Source organism: Micropterus salmoides, unplaced genomic scaffold (assembly GCF_014851395.1).
Source record: "Micropterus salmoides isolate LMB-PRFRI ecotype aquatic unplaced genomic scaffold, ASM1485139v1 Ms_hic_scaffold_7, whole genome shotgun sequence".
Classification (NCBI taxonomy): domain Eukaryota; kingdom Metazoa; phylum Chordata; class Actinopteri; order Centrarchiformes; family Centrarchidae; genus Micropterus; species Micropterus salmoides.
This window is the reverse complement of record NW_024044459.1, coordinates 10,735,605-10,758,723: the sequence shown is the minus strand read 5'-3', so window position 1 is coordinate 10,758,723 and position 23,119 is coordinate 10,735,605. Positions and strand designations below refer to the sequence as shown.

General features: G+C 42.5%; 1 protein-coding gene across 4 annotated transcripts in view; it reads left to right on the top strand.

Moving 5' to 3' along the window:
* Window positions 1–21,008, top strand: part of rusc2 (RUN and SH3 domain containing 2) — a 42,771-nt gene extending 21,763 nt beyond the window's left edge. The window contains exons 2-13 of one of the 4 annotated variants that reach the window (XM_038702889.1): window positions 1,007–2,756; window positions 4,236–4,824; window positions 10,209–10,892; window positions 11,922–12,119; window positions 12,450–12,620; window positions 14,078–14,154; window positions 15,045–15,219; window positions 15,596–15,701; window positions 16,072–16,118; window positions 16,219–17,296; window positions 17,757–17,927; window positions 18,304–21,008. In XM_038702889.1, coding sequence (XP_038558817.1) covers window positions 1,191–2,756; window positions 4,236–4,824; window positions 10,209–10,892; window positions 11,922–12,119; window positions 12,450–12,620; window positions 14,078–14,154; window positions 15,045–15,219; window positions 15,596–15,701; window positions 16,072–16,118; window positions 16,219–17,296; window positions 17,757–17,927; window positions 18,304–18,511 — 5,070 coding nt within the window. In that variant the 5' untranslated portion in view covers window positions 1,007–1,190 and the 3' untranslated portion in view covers window positions 18,512–21,008. Of the gene's footprint in view, window positions 1–1,006; window positions 2,757–4,235; window positions 4,825–10,208; window positions 10,893–11,921; window positions 12,120–12,446; window positions 12,621–14,077; window positions 14,155–15,044; window positions 15,220–15,595; window positions 15,702–16,071; window positions 16,119–16,218; window positions 17,297–17,756; window positions 17,928–18,303 lie in introns of all 4 variants that reach the window. The other 3 variants (XM_038702888.1, XM_038702893.1, XM_038702890.1) reach the window with 3 other exon arrangements.
* The last annotated feature ends 2,111 nt before the right edge of the window (window positions 21,009–23,119 follow it).

Below are 23,119 nucleotides of genomic sequence, written 5' to 3'. Positions count from 1 at the left end.
CACTGAACACGAACTAAATACACTGCTCTCAGCCCCACCATCCAAAACAACACCAAGCGTTGTTATATTTTTTCTGTTTTTTCCCTCTGATGTTGATGCTTCTGATGCTTTACCTGTTGTTAATGCTACAGTAACCTATAGCTACTGCTAACTGTGGTTGCCGTTTTCAGCTGCTTCTGCCCGAACTGGGCGCTCCCAACAGTCCAAAGCTCCTGTACTAACAGAGATGTTAACACCAACACAACCCTGAAGCATCAAGCTTCCGGGCAGAGTCAGCTAACAGGACTGCTAGCTGTATAGCTAACTGAGCTAACTAGCTTGCGGCAGCTACCGTTAGCAGTAGTTAACAGCTAATGTAACTGCTAACAACAAGTAAAGTTATCTGTCCATCAGGAAACACCATAAATGACCAAAAAGTAGAGGCAGAGTAGCCGGAGGACATGAAAAAACAGAAAATGTTTTCTCAATAAAAATGATCAGGTTTCACCAAAAACAGTAAATAAAGCCTTTGCAGGCTTCCAGAAGTTGGCCAGGGTGTTCAGACAGAGGGTGAAGAAAAGTGCTGAAGCAGTGAATATTATGAGAAAAATAATGCGTTTTTTGAACATTAAAGCATGTTAACACTTTCTAGTAGACACCCAAAATAAAAGTATTAACCTGAAAATGAGCATAATATGGGACCTTTAATATTTCATGTCAGAAAACATAAAACACACAAAAACATGAGACACAAGCAATTAATGAGATGACAAGGACTTAATTTGCCATTAGAAACACAAATAGAAAGAATATATAAGCGGTCAAATTCTTTTGTGTTCATTTGTTTCAACTGAGGTTAAAAGATTCAAATTTAGTTTGAGATGAAATTAGCTAATATCGTGTTATTGATCACTCTCTCTACAACCTGCCCTTAAGTCTGCATGTAGAATATATGTGTGTGTGCTTTGGGGCCTGTATCGGATGACCTGTAACGTCTTTCCTCTCTCTGTTGCTTCGTATTTTTCAGATGTACCACTCTGACCACGGTGTTGACTTCCCCGACCTCTCCTTCCAAATCCCTGGCAGCCTTGCAGAAATAGGCCCAACAAACAGAGTGTGAACACAACCTTCAACACACCACACATCTTCTTTTTCCTTCACCCACACAGGGCCTCCCTTTGCTCCAGTCCCACCCTCCCTCCTCCTGGACCATGGACAGTCCTCCTAAGTTGTCAGGCGAGACCCTGATCGTGCATCATATTCCCCTGGTGCACTGTCAGGTGTCAGGAGGACGGCAGGCGGGCTGCGGTGGCTCGCTGAAGAGAAGCAACCCATTTAGCCCACCGGAGAACCTGGGCTTGAGTCGCACCACTTCTCTTCCTGAGAGAGACGTTCTTCAGAGAGAGGCACTGCTCTACAGTAGCCTGATCCAGACCTCCAGCGGGTCTTGTTCCTCCCACAATGGAGGAAGCGAGAGGAAGGGTGGCGGGAGAGGAGGCAGCACAGCAAGTGATGATTCATCGTTTACCTCGAGCAATTCAGAGGACCAGCTGATTGCAGCACACACATTACCCAGAGCCAAACCGAGAAACAGGAATCCATTGCGTCATAATCCATTCCTGCTGAATACCGAAGATGACGAGGATGAAGAAGAGGAGGAGGAGGAGGATGGTGACAACCTCAGTGGTTACCTTGAAGACTCCTCTTTTCACCTCCACAGTGACACAAACTCTGCCCTCAATGACGGGATGGCTTCTTTTCACTTACACAAACTTGGCTTTGCTTCTGAGCCCTTTCTTTTGCACAGCTCAGTGGGTGGAAGCAGTCCAGAGTCTCTGAGGGGTGTAGCCTCTGATCTCTCCAACCACCTGGAGATTTTAGGACTCGATAGCCAGCGGCGCCACGGAAGCAGCGGTTCCAACATGTCCATGGATTGCGGAGAGCAAGACTGGGGTGACGACGAAGAAGATGAAGATCATCCTATGAGGTGTGGGCGGGGCAGCAAGACCGGTTCGTACTCCTCCAGCTCCTCCACGCAGCACTGCTCGTGCTGTGCACTCTCCCAGAACTACCCTCAGCACTTCCCTGAAGCCTTCTTGGAGCCTTTCTCAGAGTGCCAGCAAGGCTACGGCAGCGACTCCTCTTGCAACAGCTCAGATGGTGTGCTCGTAAACTTCAGCGCTATCTACAACAAGATGAACAACAGCATCCCGGAGAAGCCACCGGTGTCTGGGCACACCAACCTCAACAGCTCCACTGACCACTCCTGCACCTCATCTGTTTCTGATCCATCAGGAAACCAGCGAGACTCAACCAGAGGGGCTTTCTATTTGGACCTTCACACCTCTCCCACTGAACCTCCCCTATCACAGCAACAACCCTCCTGCCTTGGCAGCACCTTTCCTCTCATCCGTGAACCTCACCTGTCCACCTCCTCCACCTGCTCCTGTGCAGTGGAGCACCATGGGGCTCTTGACCTCGACGCCAACTGCAACTCCTATCACCCTGCGCATTCTGGGTCAACCGGAGACCTTGCGTCCTGTCTGCAGAGTGAGGCGCGCCTGGTTGTCGCCACACAGAACTACTACAAACTGGTCACCTGTGACCTTTCGTCCCAGTCCTCCCCGAGTCCCGCAGGCTCCTCGGTCAACAGCTGCTCCGATGAGCACAGCAAGGGCAGCCCCACCCCAACACAGCCTAGCGAGTACTTCCTGTTCAGGCAGCGAGCTGATGAGGAGGGAATGTACGAAGAAGATGAAGATAGAGAGTCACCTAGGGTGAGTGGAGAATCCTACCCCACTAATTTTAACAGTTCATAATCCTTCTAACAGGATACACAATGGGTTCCTGTGTGTGATGTTCATTAATACTATATGCACAGGTTCACACTTAATTCACTGTACATATTTATTTAAAACAAAAAAGCTAGACAAGGTTGATCAAAAATAAAAATGAAAATAAAAATAAGGATTAGTAAGAAAACGTATTTATATTTCTCAGTAAGGTAGTAAAATAGAAGCACTGCTTTGGTTTCGGTACCAAAATGCATCACATTGTCAAGTCAACTTTATTATAGCACATTTCATACATAGGATAAACACAATGTGCTCTACATAAAGAGACAAAGTATTCAAAATACATCATACAAGTGCAAATCCATAAAATATGCTATAAACAGGTGTTAAAATACAATAAAATAAAATCAAACAATGACATGTATCATGAAATGATATACAACATATTTATATTTTTATTTACAATTAGCTTGGAGATTTGTAAAATGTATGATGTTGTCATATTATTATAGTATTCCACTTAAAGTTGAACAATATTGAATTATTACCCAGCCCTAGTTCCACATAGCCGTGGTTCATCAGTTTCCACATTGTTGGAATAATTGCCTGCCTAAAGTACAGATAAAGAATGATGTTTAAAATAATCCATACTACCGATCTGCTCTGCTGTTGCTGTATTTTTACTTGGTTTGTGGGATTACTTAGCCACCTCTTTTGTGTGGGCTCTCTGGTTGTTGGTTCACTTGCAGTATTAATGACCAGGGACTCGCAGAGGTGAAAGTTGTGCTTCTGTAAAATATTGCCAGCTAATTGTCTGTAATACAGGACATTAAAAAACGTGGATCACTTAGTACTTGGAAATAAACTCATATGCTCATTAACTATGAACTAAAGATTACTAATTTCAAGAAGTCAGATGATTACATCATTTTGAAATCTAACATTTTCTCTTACTCTTCGATTTCCACTCCAGTCCCTCGGTATGCATAATTAATCAAGTTTAGGCAGTACATTTAGTTCATTTACACCAACAAGTAATTCTTACTTAGACTGTAAGGCAAAGGAAATGGAAGAAGAGATTCAAGTGATTTGGTCAAAAAAACCACTCAACAAGAAAGGGAATAATGCAAAACAACATAATAGCATAAATAGCAACTAAACAGAATAGAAATTAAACTGAAGGCCCTGTGACCATAACCCTGAAGTGAACATTTTCGTGGTACTGGTATAAGTCTGGCACTGGCTCATTTTAGTTCACCAGCCAGTGTGTAGGGTTATCTGATATCATGTCTGAGGATTATCTCAGCAGTTGTGTAGAGCTAAAGGCTATTACAGTACTATCTGTAAGTACAGTGACACTGTGTCAAAGCAAATCTGTCTTGAAGGCAGTTTATCTGTCATACTATAAATGTGACTGCTGTGTTCTTTGTTTTATTTCTTGCCTTATTTCTCTTCCTCCAGAGAGATGATGGTGATGATCATGGAGAGGACGAGGAGGAGGAGGAGGAGAAGAAGAAGAAGAACAACAACCAGCAGGCAGCTGGTGGAGCTGAAGCTGCTCCTGCCGTGATTGAAGGCCAGGTGTACGTCAACATCTCCCCTCCTGTGGCTGGCCGGGGAGTTATCGGAGGTGGAGCCTCTTCAGGAAGCCGTCCTCGTTCTCGCAGCTACGACCGCAACCTGGACAAGTCTCCATCTCCTCGGCTCGGCTCTCTGGAGCGTATGTTGAGCTGCCCCGTCCGGCTCAGCGAGGGCGCCGCACCAACCCCACCTCCTCCTCCAAGAGTCACGTCCTTCGCAGAGATCGCGAGAAGCAAGCGGAGAAACGGCGGTACAGGGGGGTCGCCATCGCTGAAGGCGGCTGCAGACCCTTTCTCCTCCACTTACTCCACCCACTCACTCTCCTCGGTGGATTTCTCTCCGATCCTGGAGCAGCGTGTGGAGGTTGACAGTCACATCCTGTCACCTCTACCCTTTACCAGATGTTACAGTCAGGGCAGCATTGAGCGACACCTGGAGGGGGCGAGGGAGACCAGGGCCAGGGCCGAAGGTACGTCACCTGTAACTATTTCATTAAGTAACTATTTCATTAAAAAACATTGCCGTAAATGTGCCAGAGTTAGCCAAGAGGCTATTTTTTTTTTTTCATCTGTAGTACCTTGACAGATGTTACAAAGTTGGCCTGTTTACGAGATAATAGTGTTGATACAGGGTGGATCAGACACGACAGATATAACCATTACATTACATTTATTCATTTAGCTGATTCTTTTATCCAAAGCGACTTACAATTGCTATATATTTCCGAGGTTGCACGCTTCTGAAGCAACTAGAGGTTAAGTGCCTTGCTCAGGGACACATTGGTGTATGGGTCACAGTGGGAATTGAACCCGTGTCTCTCACACCAAAGGCTTGTGTCTTATCCACTGCTCCATCACCACCCCCAACCCCAGGTTAAAGCTCCATTTATTATTTTTGGGCAGAAAAACTCCACCATAAGCTGCCAGACACACAGCCCTGACATATTTATGTCTTTAGACAGTTCGTCTAATCAGCATTAGTCTGGAGTTGTGTATCTGTCTACCTGATTAATTGAAGTCAAATATTAACCATCCTTTTAGCTCTGGTTTGGTCTCCACCAATTCCTGTGAAAAATATCTGGCTCTTTAGCAGCTGGCTGTAAAAACAAAACAAATCCAGGCGCTAAAATGCTTTCACATTGGATGATGATTCGCTGTGCAACAAACTTCACTTGAAGCTGTACAAGCTTTTGAGATATCAATATTTGTCGATCAGTGCATTCACTGCAATAGTCTGCTTCAGTTACTCATTTACTTCTTTACCTGACGTGCTGCCTTTTATTTTAAAAATATAACCTGTGTGTCTTCACAGATGATTGTTCATGGAAAAATTGGTTTCTCTGCCTCTTCTACACTAAATTTTTCCTCATAAGGTAGCTGAATATTGCAGATTTGTGTGTTGGTTGAATTTACTGACACTGCATAGTGTATTTGGCCACAGGAGTTTAAATTATTCAAATAAATTATTAAATTATATCATTAATACATCAAAATGGACCTAGAAAGGCAATGTGCATGGCTAACAACTGTTATTCCTTTTCAACGGTTAACATTATCATTCTAACTAATACTGCAGAGACTTACTTTACACAAGCAACAAAAGAACAAGAAAACTGTATTTTATGTTAAATTCTTCATGGCATCATTCAGACATACACATACATTTCCACAATAAATGTTTTTGTGGCACTGTTTGTTCACCTTTTGGACATTTTTTATGCTCTGTCTGTGTTTTAGATGTGTATGGTTTTGTTTTATCTGTAGTCTAGATTTGCTTTGTGTGTGTGTGTGTGTGTGAGAAACTTTGAACAGAGTCATGCAGAGTGTGGACGCTTGGCTTTAGAGGGAATGAAGGGTTGAAGTGGGCCAAACGTGTTCTGAATAACAATCAGTTGAGAGAGGAGTTAAGGTGCAGAGAAACCCCCCACCGAGCTCTACATCAGCATACCGACCTGTATGGGTCTGCTGTATGTTTGTGTGTGTGTGTGGTGTGTTGTTCTGATCCAGAGAGCCCGTAGGCCTTTCTCGTCCCTAAAACAAGGGAAGGTCAGAGAAAGTTACAGAAGTGATGGAAAAATGTGTCACCTCACTTTCTCTGCAAAACATGTGCTTGCTGTCATGTCAAGGTGACGAGAAGTGATGAAATGCTGAAATCTCTAGCCTGACATGCATCCAGTTGTAGCATTTCATTGTTTCCCAAAATTAAGAAATCTGTGAAATCTGAATCAGCAGCTCACAACGTCAGATGCAACATGGGGACCAGAAGCAGCTGCCGGTGTTGTCAGAGATGTATTGAGGAACTAGGCCTAAATAATTGACCTTAAAATAATAATAATTAATAGACATTTAAAATATCCAGTGGAGTTATTGGCAACAGGGCTCAGCCGTCGAAGGTTGATATTATATTCCTGCCACATCAGCCTGACTTCTTGTCTCTCTGAAGAGGGAGACAAATTATTTAATTTCCTATAGAGATTTTATTTGTAAATGATACATGTCCAGTTAGTGCGATACTAAAAGACCACAAATTATTTAGTGTCAAAAATGTCACCAATGTAAAAATAAAGAACATGTATCCTTGAAGACGATATATTATACTTCTTGCAAATACAACCACTTGCAAACGTGCAGGCGAGTCATAGGGATATCTGAACGAGCTGTAAAGTGTGAATGGGCCCAGAGTCACATGCTTCTGGGCCCATTCACACTTCACAGCTCGAGGACTGTATTAGTTTGAGCAATAGAGCGCACAAAGAAAGAAGCAGGGTCACGGAGACTACAACTTTTAATGCCTAATTCTGTTGTCAGAATGTTTTCAGCCGCTGTGTCTTGCTCTGACCCTTCGCCAAGGTTCTAGTCACCGATGAAGACTGGAGGACCTGGAAGGCCCTCTAACTGTCCATCATATTGTTTAATTATACCAGTGAAATACTTTCTCTCAGTTGAGTGCAGAATCATTTATCTGACTTTTTGCATGAACACACATCACTTTATAGAGTTCAGTCTCAGCTGCCTGCTGTGTGTGTCTGGTTAGACAAACACAAACACAAACTCACACACACACACACACACACACACACACACAAACAGAGAGTGCTTGGAATTCCTTTGGCATAAGAACAGGGACAGTAAAAAGAGAGTGCACCAGGAGAGGAATGTCCCAGGAAGCTCCAGCTGTCCCCTTCCACAGATTCATGCAGGCTCGGGCTCCCAAAATCATTTTAGGAAGAAAGAAAAACTCAAATTCATAATGATGCTGTTATGAAGATGTTTAATTAAACTACTCCCCTTTGGCTTCTTAAACTAATTCTTTATTTAGACAAAACAACATTTCTAGCACAAGTGAATTTCAGTGACATTAATAAAAAGCATCAAAATGCATCAAACCAGCTTTATACAAAATTAACCCCCCTGCCCTCAGGTCACATTACCAACCTCCTGTATAAACAATGTTCTGCCTCATTTACAGAGGATTTGTTTGCTAGATTATGGAGTGGTTGTTTTATTCTCTTCCAAGTTTCCATTATGGACGTCGGTTTTGTAACTCAAACACTGAATGAGCATGGCACATTCAGTATGGACTAGGTCAGTATGCAGGAATGAAAAAAATCAAACTCTGTTGAAGTCAAGCCACTCCTGCAGACTAATTCACTTTACTAACCATTTAAAAAAAATGGTTAGAAATTCAAGTCCACGGGTTAACATTTAGAGTAGAAGAGAGCTTTTTAAAAATAATAATTTCATTTTCCTATCTAGCTTGGTTGAAACACAAGGACATAAGGTAAATGTAATTTGAAAGCATTTATACAGAGTACGTAAACCCAGTAATCAAATAGCCACATAGATTCTCATCACAAATGGAAACAGCATTTCTATAATATGGAAATCATAAACTACTCTTGATGCAAATGCAAACATTCATACAGACCCGATGACAGCACCCATCTACCCCTTATGCTCCCCTCTCTATATCTACATGGCTGCAAACAAACAAACAATCAGAACAGGGATATTGTCGAACTACTCTACTATAGAGCTGTACTCATAGCTCTTAGATTTAATCCATTCGTCTTTTGACAGAAGATTAATGTGCACCAACTTTCATAATCGTTATCAGGAATTTTTTAAGTGAAAATCACTTGTTCCAGCTTCTCAAAGGTGAATATTTGCTGGTGTTCTATGACAATAAACTGATTGTCTTTGCGTTTTGCAGAAAACAAGACATCTTGAAGGGATCTGAGATATTGTTGACTATTTTCTGCCTTTTTATAGCAACATTTAATCCATTAATTAAGCAAATAATCTGCAGATTAAGTGATACTGAAAATAATTGTTAGTTGAGGCCTTAATTATTATATATGTGATATAGATATGTAACACATATATAACAGCATCCTGCTGTTGCTGAATGTACAGATTTTTATTTTTCCTTTTTTCCATAGTCCACCAGTTCAGGTGATAGAACAAAATGGCACTTTCCCACCGGCTTTAAGATGTTCAACAGTTAGTGGACTGGGGCAGTGAGACCAATGAAACAATGATATAATATAAGGCAGAGGGAAGATTGATAAAGAGATGGAAATTTCCTTCAGAACAAGATGTGTCTTACACAAGCCTCAAAAACCCCTTTTTAGTTTGACTCTGTGTTCATATAGACTGCGCTGATTTAAGATTATAATGAGAGGCTGTGCAGCATCTCAGTACATATATTATTCATCATACTTCACTTCAGTCAGCTGCGTTGTTTCACCGAGGCGGTACAGGCCTCTTTAAAAGCCTTTGGGAAGAAACTCGCACGCTAATGATGCTAACATGAAGTGCGGAACTGCAGAGGAAAAGCCTCGGCTGTCAAATGGAAGAGAAGAGGAGCTGAAGAGAAAGAGGGGGGAGGCAGGGAAGAAGAAGATGGAGAAAGGAAAGAGGAGAGGTGGGTGAGGAGAGTAGAGGAAAAGGCAAAAATGGCAATGTCAGGGATGACGGAGCAGATAGAAGAGGGACAGAGAGGGGGTGTCTCTGTCCTCCATCCCCAGTGGGAGCAGAGGCCTGCTGGGTGTGTTAGCATTCCTCCCTCCTTCATCATGTTTCTACTGCAGCTCGATGTCGCACTCTGTGGCTGAGAGGCGTCACTGCACCCGGCTCAGGTGGCATTGGTGGGCCGGCCTAAGGGTGACAAACAGCTTGCGCAACACTTTCGTCACATGCACTTTCTTTCTATCATACACTGCACTGGATCCACACACACACATGCATGCACGCACACACACATACACACACACAGAAAAACACACAGATCTCAGTGGCAGAGAAGAAGTGCAGAAAAAGGCTTCTCCTCGTTGGTGTCTCTCCTGACGCAGTGCTTTCAGGTTTAGTCTGTGTGTGTCTTTTGTGTGTGTGTGTGTGTGTGTGTGTGTGTGCTCTTGGGCCTGTCAGATCAGTGTCTAACAGTGACATGGTTGTCTGTGATAAGGGCTATTAGTCTTTGTGACTCATGACAGGGAAGCTTTCTGTTTTTGGTTTCAGTTCTGACCTTCATGTTTATACAGTTAAGTGCTGAAAGAATAGTAGATCAGTAGGTCTATCGAGAGAATTAGAATTAACCTTAATTATTTAATTGTTTATACTTTAATTTTGCTGTTGTGTTGTATACTGAGAGGTATTTCTAATATTATGATAATGACGAGTTGCAGTCTTGATCGCCTCTATCTGTCATACCTCTATACATATTTCTTTTATTGCTGTCATAGCAAAGGATGTTACTGTATTGTACAAAAACTAACCAGTTCTTTTTTTCCCCATTACTTGGTGACCCCTCCACCTTTTCTCAATGGCTCCTGTCTCTATTGGGCTCATCCAGGTGGTCTCTCGAGTTCCTCAGACAGCAGCCCGGCGGTGGTTCGCTACAGAAAGGACCAGCGGCCCACCACCCTCCCCATTCAGCCCTTCACCTTCCACCACCAGTTCGCCTCCAAACCCCCGCAGCCCAAGCCTCTGCTGCCCCTGCTCACAGGCTACGTCTCGGGGATGCAGGCCCGCTCCAGCTCTGGTTCTGACTCTGGAGGTCCGGTGGGGGAGGACAGTGAAGATCCAGCTGAAAATGTGCACAGGTACCAGGGGACTCTGGCTGCAGCAGGCCCTCCTCCCGGCTCAGTTCGTCCTTCGCCTCTTGGGAGCTACTCTCCAGTTCGGCTGCAGGGGGCGCCCAGCTCTGGGAGCTGCTCCACCTGCACCCCAAGCCCTCAGCCACCACACAGCCTCTCCTGCCCGCTTTCAGCAGGCCTCGGCCCCCTGCACACCCCACCCACTGGGAAGCAGGGAGGGGGTTCAGTGCCCTTATCGTCTACCCCTCCACCTCCATCCCTGGGGGTGAAGAGAGGGACAGTGCCGCCAGTGCTGCCGGCGGTGCAGGGACACTGTTTCCATCGTGGAGCTCTGGCCAGTTTACCAGCACTCCACAGTGACACACTGAGTCCGCTGGGCTGTCTGGACTCTGGAAATCACATGGAGGCAAGCAAAGGACCCGGAGCCAGGACACATAATGGTAGGTTCCGAAATAATTCTAGTGTCCGTAAAGAATTAAAAAAAATTCTGTGCTCCTGAATAAAAAATGAAAAAAAAGGTTGAAACAAAAGCAAACTTCTGGCACATGTATAAATGGGCAGCAACAATATAGTTAAGATGAGCCTATATTAGGTACATGGCTTGATCGTAGGATAATTAAAAACACAACAAGTGTCAACATACTTTGAAGTTTGCTGGATGTTTTCCTCTGTATACACATAAAGGCAGGGGTCACACAGATACAACACACAAGCCTCTGTTTGGGTGGAAGTCCCCAAACTCAATTTATGTCTTCATTTGTCATTCCTAAAGATGAATTAAAAAAATGCAAAACATGCAGTCACTGTTGTTAAAAAGGTAAAAAGGTTGTTTTCCACACTTTAACCACTTGAACATCAAGTAAATTGTGTCTGCTTTGCTTGGTGAAAATATGACATAAGTTCCAATATACTTTTGCCGCTGGGTTTGCTACTGTACCCACTTCTTTTTCTTTCCACTTTATGACTGTGGTCATCTTTCCTGTTCCTGTTTTCTTGTTGTTCTTCTTTGTCACTGACTTTACATTGGCTTTATATTAGTCAGATAGAATCACTCTACAGGTTTACATTAAAAGGAACTAAAACTTTATTTAGTCATTTGAAACTACTGTTCTAAGGTTAGGCAAACTGTCACAGCCCAATGTGATAGAATGTTATGTTCACAGTCTCTTTGAGACAACAACAGTTGGCTGCCCAGTGTTTCACTTATGTTTAAGTTATTAAGTTCTGTGTAATTCAGTGTTGATATACTCTTTAAAAGAAGCTAAGCTCTTGTACATTCTTACTGTTGTCTTTTTCTCTTTCTTTCTTCTCTCCCGCCATGCATGTACTTAAATCTTCTCCTGTCCTCCCTTCACCTTTTCCATCTGCTTTTCCCCCATAAACTTCTTTTATTCATCCACTGAATAATCCATCCTTCAACCCTGAACCAACCACAAAACCCTTGGTCATAACCCTCCCCTCCACAACAGCACACCACCTCTCTCCCCAGGCTCTCAAATGGAGGGAGTACCGTCGTCGAAACCCTCTGGGAGTGGAGAGGGTCTCGGCATCATGCCCCCACTCTGGTAACCTGGAACCCCGAAGGGGCGGGGGACCACGACCTGCAAGACGGAACGTGTTCGATTTCCCTTCAGCCCTCTCTGGCCACACGCTGGGACGGTTAAATGGTGCTCATAATTTTACTGACAGTGTTGGAACACAAGATTATGGGGATATTTGAAAAGTAGACTTGGATTGTTAAAGTACCAGTAGGTAGGAGTTCAAGATCCAAAGAATGCAGGATCTGAGGGAAAAGTCACTAAAATAATATTGACGCAGGGTTCTTCTGAACAAATATGTTAGAGATCCATAAAGATGTTACTCAAAGTCTGGCCTACAGTTGCATACTTAAGGATCCCTAAAAGCTTCTCTTACTTTTAAAAATGGTAGTGTGTGTTTATACTGTACGCGTTTCTGATCATCTGTGTGTGTGTGTGTGTGTGTGTGTGTCTCAGCAGTGGGCCAGTCAGCTAAGCTGCAGCACAGCTACAGCGACTTCCTGCCAGACTACTTCTCCCTGACAGAGAAGCCTCCCGAGGAGTTCTGCCTCTCCCCCGACGCTTCAACTTCCTCATCCTCATGCTCTTCCACACAGTCCCACATCTCTGTGGACCTGACACAGAAGAGAGGTATGGGTGTGTGTGTGTGTGTGTGTGTGTGTGTGTGTGTGTGGGCATGATAGACAGTGACAGTGGGAATCAGAAGGAAGTCTAAATATTTTATTGCTAAATTACAAAATGTCTGTGGGCTTTTTTCCTTGGAGCTTATTGCATTCATTTACTGCTTTCTGTATTTCTCGTTTTGACCGCATTAACTTTTCCAGGAACATTTTAAGGAACTCTGGAACTTTAATAATGTTAATATATGCAGTTAAGTGCAGAAAACCGGTTTCAAGTGCATCTAGATTGGTACAGCAGTGCAGCATTAATTCGGAAGAACTGGTTGTAGATAGTATCAGTATCAGGACCTTTTATGGAAATTTTGTACTAATATTGATATTTAGACAATGCCATGTAGCTGACACCTGTAGTAGTCAAAAACAGAGCTAGATAAATAGATATTTTACCAAAAGAAATCTCATCACATCACCTTACTTGGTGTTTTTGAGGCTTTCAGCCACATCTTGTGGCCTTGCAAAGCTGAAGGAGTTGCTCACTTGTTATGAAAATAGATAACTTTTTATGACGTGACCTAAGTATGAAATTTTGGACACATGATAACAGGTAATAAAGAGACATTGTCCCAATGTGACTACATACAGAGTTATAATTAAAAGGAGCAGGCTGTGTAGCCTTTCTGGTGTTGTCAGTTCTGGATGCTTCATTCAGACCTTTCTAACAGAATAACACATCTGTTGCATACTGTATGTCTTAATACTTTGTACTAATAAATACAAGTCATGACAAGCTGTCAGTAGAGGAATACGCTGGTTTGTACTGTAAGCACTGCCCAGAATCAAATAACGATCTCAGATTACCGTTTAGAGAATCACATTTCCTGAGGATGCAGTGTTGTCAAGGAGAATAGGGAGGGAAATGATGCTGTTGAAAGGTGCTTAAAAGCTACTTGACAGTGAGGAGTTTTGCTCGAGGCCTCTTGAGGGCGACAGAGTGTTGTATAATAAGCAGGGAGATCATTGTTCACCGTGATCGTCCAGGTTCACCTCTCTGTATGGACCAGCATCTTCAATTTGGGGTGTACTTGAGCAGGACACTAAGCCAGATTCCCCTTTTATTTTAGATACATGTACTTTACTCATTTTATAAGTAAAGCTAAATCCTTTTTGCTCAGTCAGTAGGAGTTGTAGCCTTTGTAAATGTTTGTTACTTAATTTAGATTTTGACATCGGTACATTTTATCTTGTTTTGAGATTGCTGATGGGAGACAAATCCCTAGAAGGCTGCCCCAGCTGTTCATTGCACAACTACTTGCTGCCTTAGTAGATCAAACATTGAACTCATGCAAATTGCAAGCACAAAGACTAGATTTGGATCTCAGTGACTCTCTGTTAAAACAATAAACCAAATGGATTTAGTAGAATGTTAAACAGGAAAAAAACTCTTTCTTTACTCTTTCCTGCCGTCAGGTTTGGTGAAAGCCGTGAACACAGCAGTGGATCTGATTGTCGCACACTTCGGCACCAGTCGAGACCCAGATGTAAAGGTGGGAGTTTTTCAGTGGATCAGATTGAGACCGCTAGTAACTGATTTACTGCTAATACACCATTCTTCTGAAGATTAAAGGGGTGGCTGATTCTGCTGGCTGATTAAAGCTCACATAGCAAACTGTTGAGCCTACACTAGCTTTTGAACAACAATTTACTAATACCACTGCAGTGTAGTAAAGTACAAAAGACCATAAAACCTTTTAGTTGGTAAATTACGTTAGTTTCACACTCAGATGGCCCCATCTGTTTTTTTTCACATTTCCATTTGTCTTAGTTCAGTTCAATGCAACAGTGATTAAGTTAGCGTATAAGATCTTCATTCTTAAAAGTATTTTTGCCTTCCTCGGCTGTGTTGTGGACTCAAGCTTAGTGTTAGGCACGTCATGTTTAGGGCTCATATGTCCTAAGTTTGTTTGACGTATTGGTCTTCACCATTATTTTATTAATAATACAGCACATATGGTGGAACCACCACCACAAATGTGTGACTTTTGCTTTCTTCAGTGGCTTTAGTCAGGAAACTGAATTTTTGGCACTCACTGTGGGTAATGTGGGTATTTACACAGAGCAGATAAAATACAGATTAATTATAAACTAGGCTTCAGTCTAATCCAGAGAACAAAAGAGCAGGTAAATACAGCCTTCAATCATTCACTGATTGAAGGCTTGGGAAAACGGATAATATGTTTACTTTCTGTTTATTTTAGTAGGATATACTCACAAAGTAAAAAAAAAAAAAAATAGCGCAGACAAAAGCAGATTTCCCGATAATGGACCGGAGGTTTTGCATCATTCTTTACTTTTGATCCCGTCTTGCCATCTAATTCCCTGATTTGTTTTACTTTCATTTCCTCTATCCGCTAAAATTTTTCCACAACCCTGCCAGGCTAAGCTGGGGAACAGCTGGGTGAGTCCCAATGTGGGTCACCTCATTCTGAAGTACCTGTGTCCGGCCCTGCATGAGGTGCTGCAGGACGGTCTGAAGGCCTACGTACTGGACCTGATCATCGGACAGCGGCGTTGTCAGCCCTGGAGCCTGGTGGAGGCCTCCACGCAGCTGGGTGAGAACCGTGGTATTTGTCACAAACTGTTATGTGTACTGTATGTCTAAAGCACACTGGTGACATTTTAGTTTGGACCACTTTTACTGAAACGGATTCCTTAAGATCTGTTGTATTATCAGTAATTGACTACTTACTACTACGAATTAGGACCAGTGGTCATTACACTGAGGAGCAGTATCATCACAAAGTTGATGAAGCAGTAAGAAGTACCAGCTTCATGCTTAATGTGCTTTTAAATAACATCACAACCTGTAAAGAGACAGAGGAGACACTTCTTGTAGGCTTCCATGTACAATGACAACCATATGAGGTAACATGTCAGAGAACAAGGAGGCGCTCGTGGGTAACGTATTTCCTTGTTTGTCACGGTCAGGTCCGTCCACACGTGTCCTCCACAGCCTGTTCTCAAAGGTGAGCCAGTACTCCGAGCTCACAAGCCACAGAATGAGACTCAACGCCTTCATCTTCGGCCTGCTCAAGTAAGTTATTTGTCTTCATCCTGGTTTTTACTGTCATTCATCCACCTAATCTTTACAGCTGTGGTTCTCATCCTAGGGGTCAGGATCTTTAAAGTGGGTGGATCAATGTGTCACATGATGAAGTGATTATCCCTAATAAAACTGGGGTGATTTCCGTGTCTAATAAGTACATACGCATATTCTTACAGATAGTAGGCTCACACCCATTCTAATTTTTTGACTGATTCATTTTGGGTGATTTAGTCATGTCAGCTTATTATGGTTTAAGAAGAGGTTATTCTACTGTCCTGAATTTTAGTCTTGGTCGTTGTCTAAATTTCTCCTGTAGGAGAGCGATGGTGCATTTATGTTTATTGTCCTTATATTTCAGCCTAAAATCTTTGGAATTCTGGTTCAATCACCTCTACACACATGAAGGTAAGACTCAGTTGGTAACCCAGATAGTTATTCGATATGTGTATAAAGTTTTGCTTCTTCTGAATCTGATATTCTTCTTGTTCTGTTTCACTTTCCTCAGATATTATAGCAGCACACTACAACCTGTGGGGTTTCCTTCCCCTGTCGCAGGGGGCATGTCAGCCACTCTTTGAGGAGCTCCTCCTCCTGCTGCAGCCGCTGTCGCTCCTCCCCTTCGACCTGGACCTGCTTTTTGAACCGCATCTCCTCCAAAAGGGCCAGGAGCATCTCCGTCGCAAGGAGCAGCTGTGCTCTGCAGGCCAGAGTGTAAACCAGTCAACTCGATCCACCTTCCAGCTCATGAGAGGATGGAGCACCACTGTGAGCGAAATGGTCAGAGACTCAAGTGCAGAGGTGAAGAAAGAGAGGGCGGTGCTGAGACGAGAGGGAACATGGCCGAGGATGGAAGGGGTCGGGTCGAGGAGAGAGGGAGCAGGGGGGAATTCAAGGTTAAAGAAAGAAGGGGCAACAGCTGAGAGCATGACATCCGGGCCTGTAAGTAGACCAGCAATGACGGAAGTAGGGTTTGCCAATCTCTGGAAGGAGAGGGGAATGGGTGGTCAAAGAGTGAAAGGTGTAGGACAAGAGAGCCAAGGAGAAGGTGAATATGGACAAGAGAAGGACAGGGGGAAGGAAAAAGAAAAAGATATGGCAGACGAGGGGCGTCAGCGGCAAGATAGACAGGCGGGTTGGTGGTACCAGCTCATGCAGTCCTCCCAGGTATACATTGACCAATCCACAGAGGGGTCAAAGTTTGTCAAGACTGAGAAGAGGAAGAAGTCATCAGAGAGACGACAGGGCCAGCTACCGCCTACCAGGGAGGGAGTGGTGGAGGGGGCAGAGTCAGTCCAAGAAGCGGAGGGGCATCGAAGCAGGAAAAGCAGCAGTAGCTCTAGTGCAGAGTCAGCTGGATCCAGGGGAAGGCCTTCATGGATGGGCAGCCCGCCAGATTCTGTTGTCAACCAGGAGAAGGAGCCCAAACCACTGAAGGTTACAGGGACTGGAGCCCAGGCTGCAGCCCAAGAGGAAAGCCCCTCTCAGGGACAGAGTCTGCGCTGGGGCAGGCTCTTTGGATCTAGTGTTGGTACTCCTTCGAGGGTGGAGGGAGCTGAGCAGAGGGCTAAAACTCAAACGATCAGGTAAGCTAAAAGGATAAGTCTGATGATATTTTATGTTTTTCTTATTGTCAACAAATCCCATCCAAAGGCTGATATATCTTATTCCTCTGAGCCATAGAGCTCCACTCTTGTCCCAAAACTATTAAAAGTGAGCTACATTCTTACCCTGGCTGACTCTGGCAGTGTCTTCATTACCATGAACAAACACGCAGTCCTAGTGCTGTAAATATTTACTAGCTCTTATAAATCCGCAGCTGAAAATAGTCCCCAGCAAATGCACTTCCTGTTTGGTCATCCATTTGCTACAAATTACAGACTACTAGGATGTTGTTTTGTTGGATTTGTTGCCAGGAACAAAAATACGATCAGCCTTATCTTTAAAGTTTAACAAATGTCAACCTTTTTACCAAAACTTGCTTTAGCTCTCACAGTACAGTACAATACATTTCAGATTTTTTCACACTGTGTTTTTCTTTCTAAGGCCACCATCAGGTTGGCTTTCTCTGGATAGGTCTGTTCTTGACCTTGTAGCTCAGACTATTGGAGCAGGGAGTGGGAAGAAGGCAGAGCCTCCAATCACACCCACTCACACCCAAACAACACCTCCACTAAGGTCAACCCAACCAACTGAAGCCAAAACACAGTCTCCGTGGTAAGCAAATACTACACACGTGTCCTGTTCTGTCAGAAAACGCCATAGGATTATACTCCAGTTCGTCCAGTGTTTATTCTCCAAACGAGAGACTTTTTCATTAAATAAAAGGTTTGGTAGATCATAAAAGAGCACAAATCATGTATATGGTCAAACACAAATGAGAGCTAATATGATTTGAGAGAAATATTCATGTTTAAGAAACAGATGGACCGAACTGAAAATGCGTAGCACACCATGTAATTTAAAGGACATTTTTCATCAGAATGGCATGTTGACTTTTGTGTGAAAGAGTGTTAAATTTGCCAGTAATTTTCTGTCCATTTTACTTACCTAATTGAATCACCTTTTCTCCGTGTCCTCTGTCATTCCTCAGTGAAGTACGAGCACTGTGCCATCACATAGCCACCGAGCCCGGCCAGCTGAGCTTCAACAAGGGCGATATCCTGCGGGTCCTGAGCAAGGCGGATCCAGACTGGCTGTTCTGCTCACTGGGCTCCACGCAGGGCTTGGTTCCCATCATCTATGTTACCCTCAAAAGCATGGAGGACAGCCAGGAGGCCACTGGACTCGGGCGGCGCTGAGCCAACGCTGCCCCAAGAGGAATTCATGCAAGCTGTTGAAGGCAAAATGCTTTGGAGACAGAGGTTATTCCTGCCACATACCTACCGAAAACAAAAACCTGTTGATGGCTGCTGTTGGAGATAACTGTACACTGGGGGTGATTCCCGAAAAAAAAAAAATAAAAACATTGTAACAAATACGATCATTATGAAGAGGATGTACAGACACTTGCAAGGGAAGCATGCAGGCTCCAACACAAACTCACATCCACTTTGAGGGTACATCCAGACAAGTATGCATGCATACATCCAAAAACCAAAAGACCAGATAAGAAACAAACCCAAAGACACTCCAACAAACCGCTTTTTTCTCTGCGTGCAGCTGTGCTACTAGCTTAATTATGACTGTCCAGTCGATACAGTATATCATCCACCTTTCCATAAAACAAGGAGGGGTTACTCATGGTTGGTAAACTTCCCAGTGTGATTATATACCATGCCTAGCTGCACTTTGCTGTACCGTCAGTACATTCACCTAGCTGTGCCACACTTTTGAACACAGTGCTCAGTTATTGCCCTCAGTCTAACGCTGGGTCGGTTTGATGTCCTGTTGCTTATTTGGTGCCGATTTTAATTATACATAGAAATAGAAAACAGTGAATCCTTGCTTTTTTTTTTGGTAAGATTTATAAGAAGTGGGTGGTGTAAAGGCAAAAAAAAAGAGTCAACTTATTGATCCATGTCTGCTCCAGTGGCAGAGGTGTGAGTCAGCATATTGTTATTAGAAGAGTAGAAAACACACACAGGAGTTTGGATGACCCAGGTGAAAGAAAAGCAAAAGAGGAATCTTTCCATTCCCCGTCTTCTTATTTGATCACTCCTCGTCAAAGCCTCCCCTTTGCCTCACAAGACCCCACCACAGCTGGGATGAATCAATGGTTAACATTGTATAAGTGCATGCAACCCTGCAAACATGTTCTTTTCCCCCCAACAAACCAGTTTCACATGTGTTCCCGCCGAACCCTGCACCTCGGTTCCCTCCTTTATCTGTCATTAAAGGACACTTTCTTGAAGAAGACACAGGGGCTACAGTCTGAGCGGTGCATTTTGATCTATTGGTATGTACTGAAAATGCATATATGACTTACACATGTGGTGAGTTCCATTTATTTATTGACCAGTTCCGTTATCTGGGGGAAGCATCTAAATGGACGGTTGCCAGAAAACGGGGAAGGATGTCCAATGAAAGCAAAGCTGTGGAGTGTGCGGAGGCCTTTTTTGAATGTGTTGGGGATCCAGCCTGGAAACTGTTAGCTGGCTAAATTATTGCTAATTCTTAATGTGTTGCATTTAGAAAGGGGTAAATGATCTTATCTATGCCTTAAAGCGCCTGAAGGGGAAAAGGGAGAATTGCCCTGTTGGACACTTCAAGGCTAGTGAATATTTGTCCTGGCAGTATATTTTGTATATGCTATGACGTGTCTAACTTGACATTTTCCCCAGATTTATGTCTACAGAGATTCTTTTTAACTTCAAAGAAAATAGAGACGACATAGAGATGATATTTTTTGATGCTTAAAGGGAAACCCCAACACATTGGTTTGTGACGGTGGCTTTGTGGGCATTCCTGTGTTAGTATGTACAGTACATGCTGCCTGTCAGGTGTAAAATGTGGCCTTAGGTTCAAAATGAGTTGATAAAGAACTAAGATTTGCGGCTATATACCTGGATACATGTTGAGCATATACAGATGCCCAATCCAAATATTACACATTATAAAATGGTAAAAGTCTATGTACATTTATTAAATAAATGAATGCTTGTGTAGTTTTTGAAAAACTTACATAGTGATAATTTTGCCATTTTCACGTTCTGTTTGTTGCATTATTGTACAGTTTGTACAGTCATTTAATTTCAGCAAAGACATTTTTAAACACTTCATTTTCATTGAACTGTAAATATATTTAAATCCTTCAGTGATTCATTTCTGCCATAGAGCTATATATGTATGAATGCTATTACTGATTTGTTAATGTTAATGCATTTTATGTTGAATACAGGACGCAGGTGTAAGCTTCAGTTTCAGCGCTAACGACCATAATGACCGTGAAGTCATAGTGGAAGGTATGATGAGTGGTGTCATTTCCGGTCCTCCAGGTAGTTTGCTGTTCATTGACATCCTGTTAAGAGTTCACATGTGGCAGACAGAAATAAAAACATAGTAGTGATAAAACCAGAGAGACATGGGGCTCAGGGGCAAGAGGCAAAGACAGAGTCACTTTTGGTTTGGCATTCGGTTAGCTTAAATGTTGTGCTTTAAAATGCTACACTTGTAGGAGTGACAAGTTTGCAAGACTTATCTGCTTTCTCTCTCTCTGGCTGCCTCCTCCCGCCTGTAAATACCTTCAGCATCAGTGACACTGCTCTTCTCTCTGTGTCCAGGCTATATGATGTATATGTATGACATTATCAAACTACTATGGATGTTAAATAACAAAGTGCTCATGTGATCACAAACGCAAATGGCTCCTGTGTCTTTTGTCCTTTATATAGTTCACTGTTGAAGTGGTTCTCCACCCAGAGACTTTTGATTATGAGACACTGCAGAAATGAAAGGTTTGTAGTTTGCTCCATCAAAGAAAATGAGGGCTGTGGACTACACGTATATAGAAACCAGTTCCAAACGTTTTAACTATTGCTAAAAATGTGTCTAAATGCAATCGTTTCATTGGTCAGATTTGTTCTTTTCTAGGCCACTACTTTTTTATTGCGTGACCTGACTAAATAACCAACTTGTTTGTTAGTGCCAATTCCTATTAAAGTTTACAGATTAGCTTCCATGTAATATACATAATTCAGTTACCTTCTTAATAAACCAAAATTCCTCACAACAGTCTTCTTGATCAGTAAAAGAGCAAGAGGATCTGAATGAAAACCAAACCAATGCAGACAACAAGTGAGAAGAAAATACTTGCTACAAAGTACGCACATAGACTTTGTGGTTTATGTTTCAAAAATGTTTTAATAATTTCTTCCTTAATTTAGCACAGCGACCGTTCTCCATGAAAGACAAAACTACAAATCTTTACAGCCTTTTTGATCCTCAAAAGATAGGGTGAGGTGTAACTAACATTTGATATACAGAAAGGTGCGCACTGTCTTCCCTGAAAGATATCAAGTCCAGTATCTGAACTGGTACTGCAGGCCAGAGGTCGATAAATGAAAGAAAACATGATGTACTTTGTATACCATATATCATCATCGTACTATGTACAGTATGTTCACTGGTGAGCAGGATGCACTTCAGCCTTTAGATGGCGCTGATATTCAAAAGACAAGATAAATCAATTTTGAGATCAACCAATTGCAATATTCAGGCTCTTTCAATCTTACAGTGCCAGATTAAAACAGTGCAGGCACACAATGTCAATAGTGAAATATTTTCTTTCTCCTATATAAACTGTCTTTCCAGTCAAGCTATAGTGTTTTAAGGTCTACAACACGTCCTATTAACACTGGTCAGAGCCTAAGAGGATCATGTTGACTTGACATTAGATTCAACATTACCCTGATAAATAAATCATGTCTTACTCAAAGCTCCAGTGTGTTATATTAAGGAGGATCTATTAACAGAAATGCAATATAGATAACTATGTTTTCAGTGGTGTATAAAGACCTTACATAATGAACCCATATTATTATTTTAGAATGAGCCATTTCTATCTACATACACAGAGGGTCATCTTACACGGACGTCACCATGTTGTGCTACAAATGACGGAAGAAGAATGTTTTTTTCTTCCTCAAATCAAACAGAGCAAAAAGAGAAATAAAGTGTACATGGGACATAAAGAAGTATACAGAACTTTGATTAGTGCAAAATCACATGTCATTTGTGACATGGTTATAACAGTTAGTTTGCTGTTCATGTAGAGTGAACTAGATGTCTGCGTGTTGTTTATATAGCTATTTTATTTCTGTTTTTGCAATAACGATTTAAGAAGGAAAAAAGATTCTGATTATTCCGACATCACGTTAAGGCACCGCTAACCACTCCCTTTCTAAGAGCGCAGGAGAACTACGCTGGCCGACACGCTCTGTTGGCTCTTGTGCTAAATAATACGCGTGGGCATCCATTTGTCCAAATTTCTCTTCTTTTCTTATTTCTAATAAACTACTAACATTATTTTGTTTCTTCTTCTTTGTATGTATTCAACGTAGTGACAAAACGCGTTATGTAGAGACTTTTGTCCGCTTGGGCTACTGTAGAAACATGGCAGCGCAACATGCCAACGTCCATGTTAGAGGACGGTGTATGTAGATAGAAATGGCTCATTCTAAGGTAATAAAAACATTTGTAAGGTTCATTATGTAAGGTCTTTATACACTACTGAAAAAGTTATGGATATTATATTGCATTTATCCTTCTAAATATTACCCACTGAACCTTTAATATACTGTCAACAATTGTTCTTTGTAACTTTACAGATACTTAGAGGGACAAGTCTAAGTGTTGAACATTTGGCCGCCATTAGCAGGTAACCAATCATGATTTCCCTGCATCTATCCAACCCGTTAAACATCTTTAACAAGAAATGGATGCTGTACGACCACATACTGCAGAAATGT